Genomic DNA, 25,293 nt, shown 5'->3' with positions numbered 1-25,293 from the left:
TCTTTTCCTAGGATCTAACTGAAGTATAAAACTAAGCAATGTACCCGGGAGTAGTGGTGTAGACCGGAGGTCACCCGGGAGTAGTAGTGTAGACCGGTGACCCCAGCACTCAAGAGGGAGGCATAGAGCGCCATCCTTAGCTATGTGGCAACTTGGGGAAGCCCGATCCATATGAAACTGTCTCAAAGATCTCAGAAACAAGAAACAAAACAAAATGAAATGAAATAATGAAACATCACACTTGACTACTTATACTATGTGTTCATTGCCCCATGCAAATGTCACAATTAACAGACTATCTTTGTGTGAATGTTACAACAATGTGAAAACAAAAACTCTAAATTGCTTTTCTAATGCCTTTTGTCATGGAAAATGCCCACTTAATATCTCCTGATTCAGAAGAGATAGTGGAAAGCTCTACTGATTAATCTAATTAGATTATGAACGTATATACAGTAGCCATGATGGTGACATTGCACTATGCTTAACTACTTTCCTGCGGGACTCAGATGTAAACTCTGGACCATCAGTGATTTCCCACAGATCAAGGCCACGGTCCCCTCAAGCATGAGGCAGCATGTCCAGAGACACTGAACTACAAAGCTCCCAACTTGGCCTCATCTGCTGAGTATCTGTCATCCTGAAACCTCGTCACCATCACCAGACAAGTTCTTCCTGAGCGTTCTCAATAGACCCTAGATTTCTAGGCTCTGGGTCATTTTGTTGTTCTTTACTCTTCTCGTTTGATTATACAATATTTTCAATTGCCTCATGAGAATAAGTACACAAAAACTAGTTTTTCAAGACTATAAACGCTTGAAACAGTTAGTGATCAAACTTTGTATTTGACTAATAGTTTGGAACTGTGAATGAAAACTGTAAAAAAAAAAGTCTATTCTGGTTTGTCTTTCTTTTTATCTGATTTTATTATTTATTATTATTTGGGTACCTGTTTGTTTTCTAATAAGAGAGAAAAATGGGTATGGGTAGGAAGATCTAAGAGGACTTGGGAGAAGGGAAACTACTGTAATAAGAACATATTGTATAAAAATCTATTTTCTGCAAAAATTAATCAATTAATTACAATTTTTAAAAAGCTGTGTTTGCAGAGACTCACTGACTGATTAGAAGCCCAGCACGGAGGAGACTAGAATGATACACTCAAGAGGCGTGTTGCCTTACCTCGGCCTACTTCTAGTCCTCTGGGCCACAGATGCCTTGATCATTTCTTTGTCTGAACTACTATGTAGGAGCTTATTAACTCAGAAGACCACTAGCTGCCACCACACCAAAAGCTACAAACGTCATCAGATATCATCTGAGCTATAGAAAAACTTCCCCTGTCTTTCTGGAACCATCATGCTGGAGACCTACCGGTGTATTTTAAACTGCCTTGATTTATGGCTTTCTTTATTCTATAAAACTATGAAACGTTTCCACACTGGAACAAAAAACTGGGGGTTACCAAAATCATGGTCTTGGGCAGTCACCCCAAAATAAACTAGCTCTTTTTTGAAGATGAAAGCTGCAGTCTTGAGTCAATAGAAATAAATAAATTATGCCAGCAGCTGTGATAATTTCAAACATGGAACATGTTTGCTAAAACAAGCGTGACTACTACAAACAACTACTTACACAAAGGTGTAGGCTTTGTGGACATTTGAAACTTACTATTTCTGGATATCCTGAGGATCATAAATAAATTTCTGTCTTAAATCATTGTAATGGTCTTGAAAATTAGGCCATAATTCTTAAGACCCATTATTGCAGGGCATAAAATAAAAGGCATACAGTACAGTGCATGGTAGATTCTAAGTAAATTGTCTATTCCTACTATAATTCTGTACAACATAGTACAGATCCCCAAAATGCATGGAAACTTTATTTCAGTGATATACTTATTTGTAATCTAGACATGTTTATTTAGATGTTGACTTAACAAACTAGGAAGCAATGCATAAATGAACTGTCATACCACTAGGCAAACAAACAAACAAACAAACAAACCTCTATGAAAGAATTAAACAACTAAGGTGCACTGGGCATGCGAACATTCAGACAACAAAAAGAATTAAGGCTCTACCGTTTCAGAATGGATTAGCAATCACAGCATGATGAGAGGCAGCTATGTTAGGGCAACAGCACATCAAGAAGCTCATAATGCTTACACACCACAGCCGTGCTGCTGGAGCAATGAGAAGAATCACTCAGTCCTCTTGCACAGGGCCCCAGGTTCAGGTCGCAGCAGCCACATGGTAGCTTACAGCCAGCTGTAACTCTAGTCCTAGAGCCTCCCGCACCCTCTTCTGGCCTCTCTGGGCACTACACACACTTGTGGTGCACCTACATATATATCCAGGCAAACATGTTCATACACATAAAATAAAAATAAATTTAGAATATTCTAAAAAATAAAGTACTATTACTGAATCTTTGAATCATCAAAGACGATTGGAGTAAACTCAGATACAATCTTGTCCTATAACTACAGCCAGAGATTACAAGAAAATCTGCTTTAAAACATCTTCATTACTAATAACAAAAATAAATAAGTGAGTTCTAAGTCCTGGAATTAGGGAGAAAACTTTCATTACACTTGGAGACAAATGTCTATGAAAAGCTGTTAAAACTTCCCATGTCATCAACACTTAACAGGTGCTTAATATACATTCTAGATATTGAGCTAAACATGTGAAAACAGAAAAATCAGACAAGCCTAAGAGCCACAAGACACTCACTCTTAGAAAAGCAAATAATCTATTAAGGCATTCTCCTAAATTGCACTCTTCTACATCGTCTCTACTAGACATAAGCACACCTGGAAGCCAGGGACTAATTTTGTCCTTACATCCACAGGACTTAGTGACTGAAATAGCTACTCTAGAAGCAGAAAGAAGGGTACATGTGAGCTCATCTTTACCAGCTTCCTCTATGTACCAACAACTTAGGGGGGAAAAAAATCAGTGAGCAAGACAGCAATCACTATCTTTTTAGCTTCTACAACAAGTAGAGTAATAAGCAATTTTTTTAAATGTGGCAGTTAGTTGGAACACTGTCTTCCCAATTCAATTATTTGGTGACTCCATCTAGATTTCTTCCTTCTATGCATATGTGTTAGGGCTCCAACTAGACATCTCGAGAAACCAAGTGAATACCTCCAGTGCCAGGAATGGGCTATACCTTACTGAGTTATTGGCAAAAAGGGCACCATGGAATCCCCCAAACATCAGAAGGCACCCTTCACACTACAGGAGGATACCCAGATACAGCCCTGTGCCCGACAACAGCCTAGTGTCTAAGTCTAGGGGCATAGACACTATGGGAGTAACCAACCACTGATTGTATTTAAAGGCCACTCTATGAGATGGAGCCCATACCTGACACTCCTAAAGTGGCCAGGAACCTGAAACTAGATAGATTATGGGCCTGGGAAAAAATATGATACTATTATTCTGCTGGAAGAATATAGTGATAAAATAACTCATCGTGGCCACAGATCAGTGCCTCATTTAACAGTCTTTGAGTGAGCTTCTTTTTACAACAGACCTGGACAGTGTGAAGAGAAGAAGAGACTTTGGAGAATTTATTCCTAAATGGGATGTCTTCATTAACCCTCTCCTCATGACTCAGAAATGTATGTGAAAGAGAAGAAGAAAAGACTGAAAGAACTAGAGGTGATGGATGACTCCAAGGAAACTGTACCTTGCAGACACACATGAACTCACAGAGAACACAGCAGCACACAGATGACGTGTACAGGCTCGAGCTGGACATGGTCCCAGCACTGTCATGGGGAAGTGGACACAGGCTGCCAGCCCTAATCAAGAGCCTCTCTGCTACTGATAGCCACTGGCAAAGAGAGAGTCAGTTTTCTCCAACTGAGTGTCACTGGGTATATCAACCACACTTAGCATACCCTCTCCAAAAGGAACTCAATAGTATTTTGTAGATTTTTGTTCTATTTTGCTTTCTTTTCCTTTTTGTGTTTGTCAATTGGTCTTTTGCCTATTTGGAGTGTGTGTGTGTGTGTGTGTGTGTGTGTGTGTGTGTGTGTGTGTGTGTGTGGTGTGTGTGTGTGTGTTATGCTTTTTTTTTTTAAGAGAGAGAAACAGGAAGAACATAGCCTTGGGTGGGTAGGAAGTGGGAAGGAGCTGGAGGGAGCTGGGGAAAGAAATTGATCAGCTTGTTTGGGAAGACCACAGCAAGTCACCCTGTTGAAGGATCTAAGATTATATTATGCTCTAATCAAAGTCATTCTAAAAAAATGGTTTGAATTTATATCATCTGAACTAAGAACGGAGAAGCAGTCTTTGTTAAGAAATCTAGGAAACATTTACTCAAACTAAACAATAGCTTATCACTGTCACTTCTGGGACCAATAGCACCTGAAGAGGCATACTGGGTGGATCTGAGAGTCCCTTAAAAGGCTGTAGTTGAAACTAATATGTCATTTAAAAATTTTTTTTCTAAATAACATTTTTCTTTCACACATGTGACACAACATGAGCCCTGTGATTAGCTTATTTTATCATCATCTTGACAGAACACCCAAGTCAAGACACAGGGAATCCAAACTCAGTGAGTTGGAGACACAAGCTGGGAGTCTTGGGAGAAGAGGGCATCTAGAATTTAAAGGCTGGAGAAGAGAGAAAGCTGATACTAGAGCTGAAGTTGTGCAGAATTTTCCCCTCAAGTTTCAGCAGACTGCCACACGTCAGGAACCTAGTGAGGGAGGAAGAAGGAGCCATCAGAAAGCCCAAAGCAGCGCCTGTCTTCACCAACCTGCTGGGAAGCCTCAGAGTCAGGGAGCCTTTGATAGATCTAAGGGAGGTCTTGCCTCAGTAATAAGGAAGAATTTACCTCATTTAGAGCACTGCTAAAAAAAAAAAAATCTTAAAACAGTGGTCAAATGCCTTCACAGAACTCCATCCTGAGAGAAAGCTTAAGAAGGCTTGTAAGAACATCAAGGATCCTGTCTGGCATCATCTAAGCATCTGCTGAGTTAATCAAGCATGAAAGTATAGTCCATAGTAAGAAGTAAAAGCCTGACCACCTTTAATCTCAGTTCTTGGGAGACAGAGGCAGGTAGATCTCTGAGTTCAAGACCAGCATGGACAAGAAAGAAAGAAAGAAAGAAAGAAAGAAAGAAAGAAAGAAAGAAAGAAAGAAAGAAAGAAAGAAAGAAAGAAAGAAGTAAGTAAGTAAGTGGCATCTTTTGGCTGGACTGTTCTGGTACACACTTTTAATCCCAGTACTCAGAAGGCAGAGGTAGGATAGCCTGATCTATAGAGTGAGATGCCAGACAGCCAACGCTACACAAAAAAACCCTGTCTTGGAAAAAGAAGAAGGAGGAGGAGGAGGAGGAGGAGGAGGAGGAGAAGAAGAATTAAAAACCAACTCAGAACAAGCAAAGATTGGACAATTATTAGATAACCCGTACACTCAAAGTGAGGTAGAGTTGATAGATAAAAAAAATATTACCCCAGCTAAAAACACATTCAAATATGATTAAAGAAAACTAAGAGCCTAATGAAAAATGACTAAATCAAAACTACTCCAATAGAAACTAAATCAAAATATGGGAGAGGGCATAAAAGTAGTCTGGTGAGAAAGCTCAGTGGGTATCACCAGCTGTTTGGCCTCTAACTTCCACATGTATCCCATGGTACATGTGAGCATAGAAATACACAGAGACACACAAATAAATAAACATATATAAACAAACGAATAAATAAATTGTTAAGTATTTAAGGCATCATTGACATATGATGCAATTTTAAGTAGCCTAATATACATATAATGGGACCATTGGGAAAAAAATATTTGAAACGCAATGTAAAATAATTTCAAATCTCATAAAAATTATGAAACAAGAAATAGACTCAAAGATACTTGATTAATCCAAACAATAGCAAAAGAAAAAAAGAACAAAGAAAAGTGGGACAATGAGAAATAGAGCAAATGACAGACTCAAATCTCAAATTTAATGTTACTGGCAATAACATTAAATATAAATAGCTTAAATAATTAAAAAGCAAATCACGACTAAATATGGTGGCACACAGCTTCCATCCCAGCATTGGGAAGGCAGAGGCAGACAAGTCTCTGCAAATACAAGGCCAGCCTGGCCCATACAGAAAGTTCTAGGACAGCCAGAGAAGATACAGAAAGAAACCATCTCAAAAACAAACAAACAAACAAACAAAACAAAACAAATTAAGTCACATTGGATAAAGAACAGGAAATAATTACATGATGCCTACATAAGATATATACTTTAAATACAAAGCCCCAAGTAGACAAAAAGCAAAAAGATAGGGGAAGTTATATGATTAAAATAGTAACTAAAGATGCTGAACATTATAAATTGAGTATTGTTTAGAAAAAAAGAAAATGGATACCAGCAAACATAAAGGCAATCATTTATAATAGCAAATGAGCCAAATAATGACAGTTCCAAAAGTTTATGTACCAAATAAGGGAGTTTAAAAAACATGAAAAATATCTTACAAATGAATAATTATGGCTTTGGGTTTTAATAGGCTTTGCTTAATAGAGACAAGCAGGCAGAAACTGATCAACTGCCCGTTAGGCTTGAGGATCAATGAACATATTGACTAACTTTATAAAAGCCTCTACCTAACAGCAGACCATACACTTCTTTTGTTGTTGTTGTTTGTATTGGTTTGTTTCGTTCGTTTGTTTGTTTCAGACAGATTCTCTCTGTGTAGGCCTGGCTGCCTGGAACTCACTCTGTAGATCAGGCTGGCATCAAATTCAGAAATCTACCTTCCCCTGCCTCCCAAGTGCTGGGATTAAAGGTGTGCACCACCACAGTCCAGTCAAGCTTTATGTTTTGTTTGTTTGTTTGTTTTGTTTTTTAGTTTTTCAAAACAAGGTTTCTCTGTGTAGCCCTGGCTGTCCTGGAATTCACTCTATAGACCAGGCTGGCCTTAAAATCAGAGATCCACCTGCCTCTGCCTACCGACTGGCCAGACTAGTCACTTCTCAATGTACACAGAATGGTCTATACAGCAAGTTCCAGGATAGCCAGGGTTATAGAGAAAAACCATCTCAAAAAACCAAGATAGACACACACACACACACACACACACACTGGTGATGTAATATATTCAATAACTAGCAATTCTACAATATACAAATATATTGAAACATACATGCCACCAATATACACTATTATTTTTAAATAAGTAAATACAGTAAATTGGAAAAATTCAAAACAATTCCAATAATTCAAGTAATGTTATTTCACTATCAACGAGAACCCAGCCAGATCTTCAGAAAATCTTGAAAATGTTGGAAAAAGTAAATACTTCATACTAAATCATTAATTGATAAGTAAAAGCACAACAATGGAAAATGTGGAAGCGCTACCAAGCAATACTCATGAAGAAATTTCAGCACTAAATATGAGGCTATCAGGGAGAATAGTCACATTTCATTAACCTTGGGTTCCCCTTAAGAAACTAAAACTTTAAAAGTGAATTTAAAGTAAAAAATAACAAGATGGCAGTAAGTATAAATCAAAGAATTAGAAAGCAGAAAAATTATAGAATTCGAGTAAGCCTAGCTGGGCCTTAGGGCAATCCTACAGATTATTTTATACTAGGCTCTCTGGAATTTAAAAAAATAGAAGATGAGTAACAGAAATTTAAAAGAGAATTTTAAGAATTTCTACAATTTTGCCTCATAAATTTGACAGAAAGTTCACTAAGGAAAATTATATTTTAAAAAACTTGAAATATATGTAAAAATTAAAATACATAGGGAAAAGTCGTATATACTTTAGGCCTACAAGCACTCACTTAATGAATCAAATGACCCAACAGAGAGTAAATGCTACTCATCTATATAAACCCTAAGGAAAGGTCAAAGGATCAGCTCTCACTTGTTCTGTGAGGCCCTTATGCCATCAGGAAGCCATTACCAGCATGACACTGCACACTAAAACCCCTAAGAACACCTCACATTTTAAACAAATTTTACAACTGTTTTAATAACCCATAAAGTGGATATATCATCATGACGCCAAGTGTTTTTCAAACAAAAACATTAATATTCTTATCTCAAAGAAAACTAAAGAGGAAAAGCACATAATCATTTCAATAGATAAAGAAAATCAAACTAAACTTAACACCTATTGATAATTAAATTAAAATCTTAATAAATGAGGAATACTAGGGTATCTTCCTAATGCTGTCCAAGGTATACTGTGAATAAATCTAAATAGGAAAAATATGCATAAATTGTTTACTGAGCAGAATAATGTATAGCAACAAATGTAAAAACAAAACTGATAAATTTGACAGTAGAAGCCAAATAAAAGATTATATAAACTGTACAATGAATAACTCAAGTCATGCAATGCAAAATAAACCATGGAGCTTATGAATTTAAATGTAGAAAGTGTGACAGCAAAGAAAAAAATTTATTAAAAAAAAAAGGGGGGGGGGGGAGAATCCACCAGAAAAGTCATGATGGTACTACCTGGGTCCTCTTTACTAAAACTTCTAGAAGCACTCATTGTAGGAGTTGTTGCTTTTTCTAATTCTGGAACATTTCTCATCCTGCTGAGCTGCCTTGCAGGTAAATTAGGTTTAAATAGAGAATTTTTTTGTTTTATATACAACCTATTCATCCGCCTGATTTTTTGTTTTGTTTTGTTTTGTTTTGGGTTTTGGGGGGTTTTTTGTTTGTTTGTTTATTTGTTTGGTTGGTTTTTGTTCTGACTATAATTTACTATGTGGCATCAGTGCAAGATTCTCCACTTCTGGCATCTGGAAGACACACGAGCTTCAGATTCTCAATCAGTCCCTACTCAGATCCCAGGTGAGCGATGCTCAACGTTTGGTCCCTTTGGTAGAGGGAGGTATAGTGAGTGCCCAGAGGGGACACCAAGGGACTTTCTGTCCTCCACCCACGTTCTGTTCATTTTATACGGTGATGGCTGCAAAGGATGCTCTGTGAAATATGTATAATCTATGTTGTACATACAATGTAAGTTATCAAAACACAGCTATATATAACTTTATGTTCATAATGTAAACCATCCAAAAGTGGCAATATAACGTTACTGAAGGACAAAGAGCTGATTGAAAGTGCCCCCCCCCCCCGAGTAAAAAGGTGTAGAGAGGGAGATGGAATGAAAGAGCGTGGGCGCTCACTGCTCGACTGAGGACTGTGGACAGTGTTTATTCCTATCTAGAACTCAGGCATACCATGTAAGCATGTTAAACACCGTCTCCTTCCAGGAAATTGAGGACTGACCTTGGCCCAAGATTCTAATGTGAACATAAGTGACCTCATAAAATTCTTGGGCGGAGTCAGTATTTTAATTGTCAGTATTAAAAGGCTATAAAGATACATTTAGGAATAACATTATATTAATTCACAAAAAATATTTAGAATTGACTTCAAATGAAGAAATTCTCCCTTTCCCCCTCTTACTCCCAAATGAAAAACAAAGCTAAAACTGAAAGTTATGGTATGCTGTTATTTAAACATAAAGAACAGTTTAATGGACATTCTGACTTGTGACTAGCAATGCAGACACCATTATCAAACAGCAAGACACTAACTGTAGCATAAATCTGTGAATTCAAACATTCGCAAGCAGAGCTAAAAATAGGTATAACTTTTAAACTTAAGATACACACAGTTAACTAGTGTTGTCAAGTTAAGGTGGCCCTAATACATACAAATTAGACCAAAGATCACATAATAAAATTACTTGAAATATGGTCAGTTATCAATTTCCAAATAAATCTGATTTATTTTTAACTGACATCTTAATTATCCATATTTACATCTGGAATATAACAACTTTTCTCTCTTTTAACAATGTGAGACAAACAAACCCTATGATTATATATTAGCAATGCCTTTGCAGTCTCTACAGCTGAAATGTCATGCCAATTACTTAATAAGATTGAATTTTACCTTGTTTAATCTGTCCTTGCACAATGTTACTGGAAGTCGGAGGGGAACCCCTTGCCTTAGAAAGGTCTGGGGTGCCTGGTCTAGGTGGCCTTTAAAAGAAGAAAGAAAAATTGAACCTTTTCCTATTTCCAGAGTATTCAAATGTCATTCTCTAGATGAAAAAGAAACATACACAAAACATTTTCAACTTACTATTTCAAAACGATGACCATGTTCTAAGTTTTGACCCTATTTATATTATCCATTTCAAATACTGGTAAAATAATTATACAATTATGAAGTAGAAAATAGAAATTCTTGTAACTAAAATTTATACTTTGTTAGTCTTAACATGTATTTTGAACACTCCAATGACCTACAATTGAGAAGTAAAGATCATTCGTAGCCTTCTCGTGTCACTATTAGCATCCTGGGATTTCAGCCTGCGCCATTATCACAGGAATTCATGGAATAATGCACTAAATTTTACAGTGTCCAGCCACACATATGGCAATAAAGCACAAAAAAGTCCTGGAGTCTAGAGGCAACTATCTTGTTTAGATTCTGGCTCAGCAACTTCCTATATCAAATTATTTATAGAATTAAGGACACTGAGTTTTGTAAAATAATCACAACAGAACCTGACACAAAATAAATAATGCCCATGTATTTCTCACATTTAAAAAAAAACTGATATGGTCAACTTTTGATGAATTATAATAATAAGTTATCTTAATAGCTTTGGAGAAATAGAAAATAGCATTCAGGATAAGTATTGTAAAAAAAAAAAAAAAAATCAAAATACTCTGTCTTAAAAGTGTTCTGTTTTAAAGGTCTTTTTTCCTTCCCTATAACAGATTTTGAACTGTACTTATTACCCCATTCCAGAGCCAGTCACAGGGCACACTGTTACTGCGTACAGATTACAATGAGAAACATTGTCAACAGATGCACATTTTGAACTGAATGTCAGTTCAAACTTCTGGTAGCTTCAAATTTAAAGTTATAGTTATAGAGCCTGAAGACATGGCTCAGCAGTTAGGAGTACATACCGCTCTTGCAGAGGACCAGAGTGGCTCCCAGCACCCACACAGGGCAGGCCCTGAGCACCTGTAACTCCAGCTGCAGGGGATAACACCCTCTTCTGGACTCCACAGGCACATGCATGTACACATGCACAGACCCACAGATAAGCACGTAATTAAAAAATAAACACTAGTCACTCTCGGTGGCTCAGGTCTTTAAACCAGCACTTAGCAGGCAGAGTTAGGCCAGTCTGTATGGTCAAGGCCAGTGTTGTCTATGTTGATTCCCAGGCCAGTCAGGGTTATCTCAGAAAAAAAATATCATGAATTAAAATTTTTTAAAGATTTTATTTACTCAGGAACTATCCTCTATGACCAACTCCTACATTGTAAATGAGTTTAAAATAGCTACTAAGTGCATCTACATTTATAATATTGCTATAATTCTACTGTGCTTTAAACTAGGCATTTTAGAAATGTCCGCTTTACAGTTTAAATGAGAAATCAGTAATGTGGCCAAAGTGGAAAATGTGTGCAGAGCCAAAAAACAAAAGAGCAATAAACAATAACAAAAACAGACTATGGTTCTCTTATCCCGTCTGAAACGAAAGAATAAAATTTAACTACATAGTCACACCTGCTTGGGCCCTTCTTCATGTGGTCACCAATGAAAGTCGCATTGGTCATACTCATTAAAGTATTTGCCAAAGAGATGATGGACAACAGATGTTGCGTGGTGACTGCTCGAGACACTGTGTAGGTTCCCTTTCCTACTCCCTCGGTGGTTGGCAGCTTCCTCCCTTTATCTGCCTGCCCATGTCGCAGTTTCCCGGCAGCCTGATTATAACCCGGGAGCATCAACGACATGTGCCCTCCCCTCGACAGGAGGCCAAAGGACACTGTGCAGTGTGGTTTCAGCATTCCGAGGCGATCAAGACAAACTTCATCCAGAACTTCGTTCAAACCCCAGGCGTGGAGACAGGACATGAAGAGCTTCGCAGTGTCCATAGTGAGGTTGTATTCCAGTAAGGTCAGTGGCTTGGACTTGCTGGCCCGGTACTCAGGGTCGCTGTCCTCCCTCCTCTGCCTCATGGCCTCCTCGTCCTCCTCGTCCTCGTCCAGGAGGTGCTCCTTTATGTTCTCCTTGATCGTCTCCTTCACTTGCTGGAAAAGAACGGCTGCTCGCTTTCCGGTTAGAAAGGAGCCCCCTTTGTCTGAGCTGCCAGATGCTTTTTGCAAATTCTCCGGGGAAATAAGTGCAGTATTCGGCCTAGAGGCTTCTTCAGTCAGGAGTTGAATAATCAAAGCTTCCACATCAAAGAAAAGTACATGGATGTCCGGGTCTGTTAGGTTTGTCTTTATTGCTTGAACCATCAGGGAGTTATGAGAATATTTGGGTAAATTTCCCTGCAACAAATATTTTTAAAAATTGTTACAATTTAAAGTGTTTAATTTCAACATTCATAAATGAGCAATAAACAGCTGAATTAAAATGCTTATGAAGCTGTCTTTTTAGAGCTTCTGGATCACTAAAAATATCTCTGCCTAACCAGCAACACGTAAAAGATATGAGCTTATACAATTAGGAGAACTTTACACTGACACGATCATTAGAATAACAATTAATTAAAAACCAAGTATACATCAATGAAAGCTTATTACAGACATGGGAGTCTCCACACTCGTCAAAACTGGTTTCAGCGACATCAGCAGACTCTGAAAATGAACCTTGCTGCACCTGGAGAAGCCGCAGACTCTGAAGCACTTCGCATTGAAATCATTGCTTCCCTCTTACCTTCAGTCTTTCTGCTTACCAAATTACCTGACAAAAATAGATCGTAAAAGTACAGCAATTCTGACCATTTTCTGTTTTCTATTTCTCCCCTTTACTTACTGTCCGTTTTAACTACATCCATTGAAAGTGTAGAAGAACAGGAGGGGGCAGCTCTTCAGGCCAGGTCCTCTAGTGTGTGTGTGTGTGTGTGTGTGTGTGTGTGTGCGCGCGCGCGCGCGCGCGCGCACCCTTTGCAAGAGAAGATGGAAAGAAATCCTACACCAGAATATATACATAAATTATTTTTGGTGGAATCATAAAACATTTTGTTCATACTTTATATATATATATATATATATATATATATATATATATATATATATTTCTTTAAAATTGTATATGATTAACTCATGCTATCTTTTAATAACTAGAAAATAAATCTATAGAATAAGATATAGATGCCTTCAGTCCATATTCAAGGGCCATTTATAAAATCTCCTTTCCGCTGTAACAAGCAGGCTCCTGAGGCATGCCCCGACCCCTGACACGCAGGGCCACTCACTCTTCCTTCTGCACAAGTCCTCATTTCTTCTCCTCGACGTCCTTCTCCTCTGCAGGACCCTAATTCTCAAGCACAACATATATGCACTTCAATTCAGTACCGTGAGTGCCTTGAATATAGAGATTTATTTCTGTATTTTGTGTATATGGGTACTCTGTCTGCATGGACATCTGCACACTAGTAGATGGCAACAGAAAGGTAGGAGTTTCCATGTGGTACTGGGAATTGAACTTCGGAAGAGCAGTCAGGTCTCTCAACCATTGGGCCATCTCTTCAGCCCCTGAATATATATGTTTTATTTGTCAACTACATCTCATTCATGTTGAGGAGAAGACTCTTAATTCTCCCAGGGAAAGGTGAGCCCACAATCCATTTAGCTCCCTAACATTTTACATCTGCCACATGTACAGATACTTGGATGTCTCAGAAATATTTATATTGTTTTAGTTATTATAACTTCCTTATTTTGTAAGGGAATTTCAAAGCATGAACAAACTACGCCTTATTCATTCTGTTCAACCTGAGACTCTAGCAGAATGAACACTATAAAAGTCTTACAAAGTTGCTCATATTGCTCATCAGCTCTCCCTGTAATAGCTACAACAACTCCCCTTGACCAATCTCCTGCCTCCATTTCCATCCCTCCTGGCTGTGTTTCTAGCTTTAGAGATTCTCAAATAGCATTTTATAAGTTGAGAAGAAAATCCAGATTTCTTTACAAAGCACAAAATACGCTCTGGAGTGAATTTACTGCAGTTCAGGCCTCCATTTTACCAATCATCACACCTATGACTTAACACCAACTCACTTATTTTTTTCCAGAAGCAGTTTCAAATATTTGGACTTTTGCTCATATTTACTATGACCACATTCCTTGCCCACTTCCTCAGTCATTGTTCGCAAAATATCTCAAGTTGTTCATCACCTAAAAAATTACTCAAAAATAACTCAAGCAAATATTCTCACTCCCTCTATTATATAAACTTCTCTGAACTGAATGGTGTTAAAAGGAGAAGACAACTTTCTATGCTATAGTTAGATGACTTAAAGAATATTCCTAACATGATAGAGCTGTACTGTTTAATACTCGACATGAAACTAAAGGAACCCAGCAAAGAACTCTCTCAGTGATTTACAGAAAGTTCTTGTCAGAAGAGCTACCTTGAGCAAGCAGAGAACACCCATAGTGGAAAGAAAGCCGACTGCAGACAGGAGAGTGTCAGTGAAAATCACAGGGTGGGTGCGGAAGAGTCCACAGGCGCTCGAGAGGAAGGACAGAGGCCACGAGGTCACATGAAGCTTTTGAACTTTATGTCGCAAACCAGAGCATCACCAAAGCAGAACCATCAGGAGTTTTGGTGCTGTGCGGGTTCCTGGACCTGATCATCAGAACTGAATTAAGTGTGGCTAGGAATGGGGAAGACTCTTAACATGTTAAATCTTAAGCATATTAAATGTTTATTAAAAAGTACATTAAATATTAAATATACAGTGTTATGTGGTAGGACTGGAGAACAACTGTGCAAACGAGGGAGTCACATAACCAGATGCGGTACTGCTGACTTAAAAGGAACAAGATCAGGGTCATGAATATGAAACGAGAGGCAGCGGAAGCCACACAGATGAGCAAGGCAGAGGTGCGATAACCCCAAGAATGCGAGTTCTCCCTGCTCCGATTCAAGTTCGCCTTTCAAACAGAGCATGTAAGATCAGACACTGCTCAGTGCTTTCTACTTCTATTGCTTGTGAATCATGCATCAACTTACATATATTATGTCCAATATAAAACTGAACCAAAATTATCATTAATAATTACATCTACTATATACTAAGCTATTGATAACAGCTCAGAGAACTATTTTAGTTATTAGCACTGGCTATGGTCCCAAAAATATCACAATGCTAGGTACCCAGCCCTAACAATAGGTCTGAAGGACTATGTAACAACATTAGGTGAAACAAAAAGGTCTTCCCAGTGTTGCCGAAGATAATGTTCTTTCCACAAAATAGATACAATGTCCTTTTAGGCAAAAAGGGACTCAAAACAATATAAAGTCAAACAAGTTTGGCTAAAAAAAAAATTACTGAGGCAGTGAGAAGGGCTTGAAAAAACAGGCAAGAGGGAAACACAAGGTAGCCAGACTTCAAATCAGCTCATCTGATGTCAGCCACATATGTGCCCATCAGCACCTCCAGCTCTGCGAGCATCTGCAGCTCTTTCTGAAGGAGTTCCAGCAGCTAGCCACATGCTCCCAACGAAAAGGTTATCTGATTAATACCATGTCTGGATGTGCCTTTGTAAGACTCTTTATTACAACCTCTCATAGCTACTGAATGTGTCACATGTGACAAAAACGGAATCTAACAGCAGTCTACACAAAAAGAGGGCGTAAAAGATAAAGAAAACAACACCACCAAGACAAAACATAACAGGGAAAAAAACCCTAAGAAAGGCTGAAGAGGAAAGGGAGAGAAGACGACCCCCGTCACTCCAGTAGATGAGCTATCATTTCTCACATCACCAAAGCACAGTAAACAATTCTACCAACTTGGAAAACTAAGTCACAACAAAAATAGACGCCTACCACTTTGTGAGAATGGTATTTTGGTTAAAGGTAAAGAAGTGGCAGAGTTAATCACCCTCATGCCTGGTTTTCTATCATGTGGGCTAAGATGACCCACAGGAAAAGGAACAAAAACATACAGTAAATTCCAAGGTTTTCTTGGCTTAATGATAAAATATGCACACCTGGGACCAGACTGATTCATTCAATCGCCAGATATTATCAACAATGTCAAAGCTAACTAATGAGGAAGTTCTAGAAGGGTCACTCTGTTGCACTTATTAGAAATCCCAGAATGTGTAGACAATTCTCCTTAAACTTATCACAGAACAGAATTAATTCAGTCAACAAGGATTTTGGAGTGACCCTATTGTGTATAATATGCCTGGGAGAAAAAAAGGATTCATCCTCAAGAAAAACAGTTGAAAGTCTACTTGACAATGGCTAAAAAGTAAAGTTAAATTATAAAGCATATACAATTGACTGAGCCTCCAACTTGCTAGTAAATGCAGTTATATGTATATCTACATTCACATGACAGCCTAGTGCACAGATTTGTCTTATACTTATTTTAAGTATTATATTTATTGTAATTCTCATTTTATACACAGAGAAGTACATATTAGCCATGTGAGATTTTTTGTTTGTTTGTTTTATTTTTGCTTTGAGAGAGGGTCTCTCTATATAGCCCTCACTGTCCTGGGATTCATGGAGACCCACCTGCCTCTGCCTCCACTGTGCTGCGGCTTAAGACATCTGCCACCCTGCCTGGCACCCTTTAATTTCTTAAGTTAAAGAAGATTGACTTAAAATATAACAGAAAAGAAAACATATTGGGGAAAATGCTGAATTGATGATTCATAATTGAAAGTGAACCTTGGCAAGAATATTAGCTACAATAATCCCTAGCGTAAAACCTGGAAAACAACAGAGATATCATGCTGATGCCAGGGTTCATCCACACAAGTGGGAATCTCTGTGCACGCAGGCGCATACACACACACACACACACATACACAAACACACATACACACACACACACATACACACACACACACACATACACAAACACACATACACACACACACACACACACACACACACACACACACACACCAGATGTGGTAGACCCCACAAACAAAACAATAATCTGGAATGTTCAATGGAAAAATGTTGACATGCATGTATAAATTTTCATTATTTTATATAATTGCATATATCCTAAATAAAATCATATCTATGGAACTATCTGGTAGCACTGTCTCTGAATACGAATAGTATGCTTTAAGGATTTTAACTGTATTCCATTTTGCCCACTGACTACAAGAAATTTTACTCTTTCACCATTCACTTCATTGATTCTGACTTGAAAGCTCACTGATTTTCAAATCACTGTTCAATAACACAGTTTTCAATGCTACCTTTAAATAGTCTAGTGATTTATTATTCTTCCTGAATCCAATCTATAATATCATTTGATATAGGTTTTATCAAAAAGAATTGATTTGTACTACCAAGTATTATGTTAGCTGATTTTCATACCAAATGCAAAGCAGAAAAGTTGATGTGTATATGTGTGTGTGTGTGCACGCGTGTGACACTCTATGTGCCTAGGAGGGTGCATGCACATGTTGCCCAAGGCTGATGTGATGCTCTTCAAAGCCACAGCTTTTTAAACAGAGCATCTTTTTGAACCTAGAGCTCACAGGCTCAGTTTACTCCATGCTGCCTCTCCAGCACTGCAGTGACCAGCACTGCCTGGGTTCAGGATCCAAACTCAGGCAGGACCAAATGCTTGTACAGAATACACTTTAACAAAAGAGTCTCCATACACGTTAATAATTGATATGTATTTTAATTAGGTAAGTTTAAATATATCTTAGTATAGATATATATTTAAATTAGAATCACTTTGAAATCAGTGTTTAAGACCCTAAGGATGGGTTAATAAATGAGCATCTGTTTGACATGCACAGACAGCTTTTTAAGTAAATACTGAATTCTAAAATAGGTTACAATAAAAAATATACTTAACAAATATTAATTTACTATTTTATAAAATGCTTAATTGTGTATATATTCTATTTGTAATGAGTGTTTTAGATAACTTAAATTTCCTAAGTATGGCATAAAAAACTGATTTAATATCAAAAACTATTTTGGCAGGAAACTGAAAGAAACCACAATTTCCCCTTAATTTGGTACATGATATATTATTGAGGAAAGTTCTTTAAAGGGATTTCTAAAGTTCTCATACATAATAATAATGAATAAAAGTAAATAGATGTCTTACTACACTTTTAAAATAATCTAAGGTAGCTCAGGGAAATCCTCCCCACCTAACAGATAATGTTCACAACATGGCTTCAAAATGACTATTTCTGTATCAAGAAAAAAAGAAGAAAGGAAAGAGGAAAAAGAGGGACGAGATTGGCGGCGGCACAAAAATAGCAAGAAAATTTGTCTGCCTAGTACGGCTATTTGGCGCCCTCTGCTGTCGTACTGCTATATCTTCATGCCAGTGGTCAGGCTGAGGAGAGCGGCTCATATAATCTGGTCACACCAGAATCAAACAGTCGGCCCATGGCCATAGTACCCTGAACATGCCCATCTCATCTGGAAATAGACAATTACTACACTTATCTTAAGAATCTACTCTTGGATCGGACGAGAACTCATGATCAGGTGTGAGTGATAATGACACAGTTCTGCCATTTCCTTTTCTTTCCACGTGCTTCCACTGACAAGCACCTACGTAAACACAAACTAAGAACGGATATTAAACACACCAAGGAGTAGAGCTTTTATATTTTATTGCAACTTATTTAATGGGACGTAAATAAAGTCTAATTATAGATATCAAATACAAACATTATGTCTTACGAGGGAAATATATTTTGAAGGGATTTCTCCTGATGACCATATGCTATTGCTACACAATAACTATTAAATAATATTGAGACTGAAAAAGTAATATAGTAAGAATTCAACAGCAGCACAGGAAATCAACTTTCAACTGCAGCTCGAGGGCCAAGAGCCCAAGCACCAAGACCAGAAGCCCTCTGTAGCAACACAGACTACTAGAAGACCAGCTGACTCTGTTTGCATATAAGAAACGACTGTCTCCTTCAGGCTGAGGGCAGCGACAGCTAAGGCTAGCAGTAGCCCCTCTGGGTAGAAGGGAGATACTACTCCTCTCTCTTATATCGAATGCATGTCAAAGAGAGACATGCAAATAGTTAAACAGTTACTGCAGGGGCTGCAGTGGGGGGTGGCTGTAGGAGGGAGAAGTGCAGTGGGCAGCTTGCACACTCCAAAGATGCCCTGTGGGAAACACACCCTCTGCCAGAACCCTTGCTAGATTTTTAACTGAATGGTACCAAGGTGAGATTCTACAGGCTGACTTGGTAAGAACAATTATAAAGTAGAAGACTAAAAGCTCCAAAATGAGAAAGGGAAAAGAGAAAAGCCCTGGATTCATGTGCCAGGTGATGGCTTAGTTCAGAAACACTGGCAATTTAACAGATCCTAACATGTTAATTGCTATTTTCTGTCATCGCTGCCTTGCTGGCCATACTCACTGCTCCTATCCATACTGACACCCTACATGCTATGACTTCAGCCTGGGCCACTCTCTCTCTTCTCCTCTTGATATCAAGCCTGTCTCTCCTCAGAAAAGCCTTCCCAACAGCTCTGCAGGTCGATGCATCTCCCCGGGCTCTCCCCCATCAGGTTCATGCCTTAAGTCACATTAGGAACTGACAGGGGTTCCTACACTAGAACAGGAGCTGCTCAGTGCCAGCACCTGCTCAGTGTGGGTGTGGCTAAACACTCTCCAGCTGGCTCTAGCTCAGGCCCTGACTCATAGCATGAACCCAAAATATGCTGAACAAATTCAGAAATCAATCAACAATCAAGTACTAAACCAGTGTGTGGTGAATGCCTATTGTGATAAATGTTTGGAACATGTTGTAACATTTAACTTCATTGCAACCCAATTATGCCCACTGTAGAGCTAAAGATAAAATTAAGCTAAAGGGTTCATCAGCAACTTGGGAGTACACACAAGTCCATGGTAAAACTGTGAGAGGAAGTCAGGTTCTTTCTGCATCCACCTGCCATTTCCCACATGTTCTAAATAATACTGGATATTACAAGTTCTCAGCATCAGTTCTGCAAGGAAGAATGTAGGTAGAAAATGGAACTCTCAAATACTAGGCTACCAGAAGGCACAGTTTTCCAACTGTGTTGGAGGTGCTGGCTTTGTTTTGGTGTTTAAAGTCATACTTAGCATGAGGCTAAAGCTTCCTACAAATACTCAGCAGTCTAATTAGAGATGACACAGCATCAAATATAGAAACCTGACACAAAGAAGTGCTAGCAGCATCTACGGCGGAGAGTCTAGGGACGCTATGAGGAGGTACAGAGCAGGGACAGTCTTCACCATGACCACTTGCTCACCTGATATAGAGAAACAGAAATGGAAACAAGCGTGCCCACTGACACACATGTCAGAATGACAGCATTAGTACTAGGGTGGAAACAAAGCCAGGCAGCAGAGACCAGAGAGGAAGGTTTGCTATGGCCTGAAGTGGTTCTGTTGGCTGTCAGTCCTGAACACTTCTCAGAAAAGGAGTTAAGACAAAGAGTTCCAGCCACAAGATAGGTCAAGGGCTACATTTACAGAAATGCACACTAAAAAGACTAGAAACCAAGAATTTTTACACTACTATATAAGTCATATAATGAAAAAGATTAAAACTGGTCACTCTAGGAAAATTCACCATCCAAGTAGATAAGTGATCTTCAACTTACGACTTGTGGCTAGTGGTGGTTCAGGGACTCTCTTACAGGACATAAAGCAATTCCAAGTAGGAGGGACCACAGTATATAAGCACAGAATCACTTAGTGAAAGGCAAGTTACTAACATCACACTTGCTTATTTGCTAGCAGCACTAGCTTTGCATTTCTCTGTAGTCATGTTAGCATGTGGCTACACAGTTAAGGACATTCAGCATTCTAATTGCATGCCATTCATGTGACATGCCAAGCAATAGCACAAGGTTTTATTGCACATGCACAAACACCAATTCTGTAGATGAGATGTTCAGATCAGTACAACAAAAATGATGGATTTCTGATGTTGGTTTTGCTCTTAAAATGTAACAACTTGTTAGTTTTATCATTGGGTTTGTTCAAAGGAGGGTTATTTGCATGAATTTTAAGCTATTATTTCACAGACCACTAGAAGACACATGTGAAAGTACTATTTTTTAAGTCCTATTCTTAAACCATATTCTCTATCCCTGCAACAATAAGAAAATGTATCCTGTTTTCCCATATGCCTTTTCCCATTACAACTGCAAATTCAGTCCATCTTTCTCCTTGTTCTTAGCATCCACTCTTTCACTCCCAGGCCCCTACTTCAGTGCCCTACTTCCCTGCAGATTTCCAGTAAATGCACAAGCTTTAGAAATGTTTTGTCCTCTCCCATACACTAACTCTACACCATACCCATCCAAACACCCAGCCTCTCCTGTGCTCTTAGTTTCAGGAAAGGCTTTCTTCTTCCACAACACAGCCCATTGCGTTGCCTCTAAATTGAATTTCCTATTTATCAATAATCAATCCTCCACTCTCCATCCTGAAACTCCCCCTCTCTGCTGGCTCTTTGTCCTCAGCCAAGGGCACTCCCCGTGGTCTCCAAAACTGCATCTCCATCTAACTGCTCTCTTGCTCCTCCCATCTCCTCCCCACAAACTTCACTCATATTTCTATTTCCCCTTTCCCATTCACTCTTCAATCCTTTATAGTCTGGCTTCTGACCCTGGACAGACGGTCTGAAGAAAGCATGCTTTGACCTGACCGACAAACACACTCAGTCCTTTGCAGGCTTAACGCTGGCTGCATTTAACACAGGGAACTCTTCTACCCTGCACTTTGCTGACCAACACATTGTCCTGGTCACCATAACATGCTATCCATCTCTCCTACCCTAATCCTTCCTCATCCTGCTGCCTTTAAAGCTACTATTTCTAAGAGTCTATATATGAATGATCTCACTGCCATGGAACTAAGAACCAGCCACATACACACAAACACACACAAACACATACATACAAACACACACAAACACATACATACACATGAAGATTTCATCACAGTGCATGTACCTCTTCACCCGACCAATTCCTCAAATTTCAACCCCTTAAATTAAATCACTTGACAAACATCCTAACACATGTAACACACAGGCACCTCATTCACCATAAACCAAACAAACAGCTCCTCACTGTCCCTGCAACCCTTGCTTGTACATCCAATATCACACTTGATAGAGCCACTTTCTATTCAATCAATCAGAAGACCTTTGGATAAACCTTCCTTATTACTCAGACCCAATCAATCATCAGCTCCCACTGAATACAACTCAATTCAACTATTGAGTTTAAAGTCTCCACTGTACTCCTTCTTATCAAACGTATTGACTGGCTTTCATGTAAAATTCCATTTGAGTAAAGAACTGTAAAGATTTTTATTTTTTAATTTTGAAAGCCACTGAGGTAAAAGGTAAAAGTTTCAGCATCTTCCCTTGGTACAAGATGAACTCACCTTTATTTCCCACCAAACCCACCTCCTGCTGAAGCTCCAGCAACGCTGACTGAGCAGAGTCTCTCTGCTCCCCTCCCTGCTGAGCACACTGCAACCCTTCTCCATTCACCACCGCCATCTAAATATATTCTACTTGTCTCTCCTCCAAACAGCGGGGCTCATCACCCGGGCTAGGAAGACTTCTGCAACACTTTCTGCGTTTCTCACCACACCATTGGCGACAGAGCTTTGCAGTTTATCCGTTCACATTTCCTGAGAGTGAACACCATGTCTCATCCATTTGCCTCTCCAGGGCCTAACTAGTCAATAAGCGGCTACTGAACGAGACTGGCTCGATTATTTTGTAGCATAAACTATAAAACTATAAAACTATAAAAGTCAAAAAAGTTTCCAAATATTTTATATGGTCTAATAACCAAATTTTTTCATAAATACTAAGAGAATTTATTTCTTCAAATTTCTAAAATATTTATAAGTAGTCAAAAATCTTTGTATTTCTATTACAATAACTTCAACTTCTTAAAGCAGAATTAAAGACAAATGAGTTAATCATATAAATGTATATGTAAAAGATAAAAAAATGTTTAATAAAATTTAAAAAATACTTCAGTAAAGATTAATGAGAGCTAAGAGGATCCAGCTGCTGAGAACATAGACTGAATCTACTCCTGCTCCTTGGCAACCTATAATTACATTTAGTGTGATTAAAAATAAAACCTCTGCTGTAGCTCACATATATTCCATAGCAATACAAGTTTTTTTTTCTATATACAAAGTATCTTCTGCTAATGTATTTCCAAGGGAAAATAAGATCTGAATTTAAAAACACCATAGAACAAACTACTTTTCCTTGGCTCAGGATATGATGCATTACACTGACAATGCACTGTTGAGACCAATCAGAAATCCACAGAACATTTACTAAGCACATGGCCAATAATGCCTTAGGACCCAAGAGTTGATTCAGGTAGTCCCTTGGAAATTCATTATTTGAAGATGTTATAAAAATCATCATAAATAAACTAGTCATGTCTAATTTAAGAATTCTTCAAAGCAGGAAAAGAACAATAACAAAAAACTTAATTAGCAAAAAAACAAAACAAAACAAAAACAAAAAACATCAAAGTACTTATTATTAGTTATTTAGTTACAACTTTTAGTTTAGTTTTACTGGTTAATTGAACCATTCACATTGTATTCATAGAAATTTAAAACTCATTTCTTTCAACCTGAGTTGAAAAGTTTAAAGGTATCTTATCCCAAGATTTAAAATATATGCGCATGTTATACACTCATCTACACATAAAAGAGTACATGCATGCACAACCTACAAACAGTGTTCCTTCATATATGTGTGCAACGTGAACATGCTTTAATGGAGAACTCCAACAGACTGGTGGGGAAGGGAAGGCCAGAGAGCTCCAAAGTGGAACGTGCACAGTAAAGACATGCATAGGGCCCCGGGGAACCCTCAGCAGTCAAGCTACATTTTGAAACAGAGATCAGTGCCAGACAATCCACAACTAAGAAAACTCACTGCGATAGACCTTCATGAGAAAGTGGGTTTGCTGGCAAGAGAAAACTATGTGGGGCAGAGCAGGAAATAAAACTGCTGGCATGACCACTGCATGACACAGTTAAGGGGAAAGGAAGGCATTATTGAGAGAGAAAAAGAGACAGACAGAGACATCTGGACTCTTCCAGAGCAGAGAGAGAAAGAGACAGACTGGGTATGGCCAGGGCTCTCTGTGACAAAGAGGAGACTAACAGGGAAGATGGTGAGAGAAGCAGAGCAGAGAAAGAATGAGAAAGAGAGAGAGAGAGAAGGGGCAGGGGAGGGGATGAGAACATTGAGGTGTTTAGGGAATTGATATTTCCTTTGGGTCTGACAGAAATTACCTTAAGTAAAACAAAGGGTAAGCCAGGCATAGTGATGCACCTCCTTAATATCAGCAGGGGCGGGCCAACTCTGTGAGTCTACATTGTGAGCTCCAGGATAGCCAGAGCTACACAGTGAGATACTGTCTCAAAAACACCAAAAAACAAAAACAAACAAACAAACAAAAACTACACACACACACAATCAAGTGAACACAAAAAATGAAATAAATAAATAAAAACAAAGCTATAATGTTTTATGATCCTAGAATTATCAAGAAAATTATAATAGCAATAATCCAGTTTTACAATGTAGTCAGCAAAAGATACACATTCTATAGTCTCTAGGGTAGAAGCTAAGAGAACACCAGCAGAATCTATAGAAAACATAATGAGAGTAAAATAATAATTTTAAATATTGGTTTAATCTAATAGAAGACTTTAAAATAAATATAGAACTAGGTAAAAGAAAATCAAAATTGCATACACAAACCCCCTTGTGGAAAAGGCACAGAACAGGGTCTCAGTATGCTCAGCCAGTTTGAACTAAAATTCAGCAGTGCTCCAGCCTAACTTCCCAAGTGCTGGGTGGGATTACAGCTGATGCCCTGCATCCAAGCCCATGGGTAAGAGAAGAGAAGAATTCTGGTCACTGCACATGGAATGTAAGTATTCAAAAAACACTGAGAGTGCTAAGAACAATGATGGCATACAAAACATTATTCTTTCAACGCTATCGTGCCTTGTCTTATGTCAGAGGTGGCAAAGATGGACAGTATCTTAAAATACCTCTGTAGGTCTGGGCAGAGGGCTCTGTGAGTAATGCTGAGCAAGCACTTAGTCCGAATATGCACAGCTGGCCATGGCCTCCCACACTTGAAAGCCCAGTGCTGTGGGAGGCAGGAACAGGAGGACTACTGGAGCTGGCTTCCTGCCAG

General features: G+C 38.5%; 1 protein-coding gene across 2 annotated transcripts in view; it reads right to left on the bottom strand.

Moving 5' to 3' along the window:
- Wdr7 (WD repeat domain 7) overlaps positions 1 to 25,293 on the bottom strand; it is a 277,717-nt gene that overhangs the window by 198,535 nt on the left and 53,889 nt on the right. For both annotated transcript variants that reach the window (XM_051163424.1, XM_051163423.1), the window contains 2 exons: positions 11,602 to 12,371; positions 9,961 to 10,049 (listed from right to left, as the gene is read on the bottom strand). In XM_051163424.1, coding sequence (XP_051019381.1) covers positions 9,961 to 10,049; positions 11,602 to 12,371 — 859 coding nt within the window. The remainder of the gene's footprint in view (positions 1 to 9,960; positions 10,050 to 11,601; positions 12,372 to 25,293) is intronic.

The sequence above is a fragment of the Acomys russatus genome, chromosome 20 (genome assembly GCF_903995435.1).
Source record: "Acomys russatus chromosome 20, mAcoRus1.1, whole genome shotgun sequence".
Lineage (NCBI taxonomy): Eukaryota > Metazoa > Chordata > Mammalia > Rodentia > Muridae > Acomys > Acomys russatus.
Note: the sequence above shows the minus strand (reverse complement) of the source record. Positions and strands in the feature narration are given on the sequence as shown.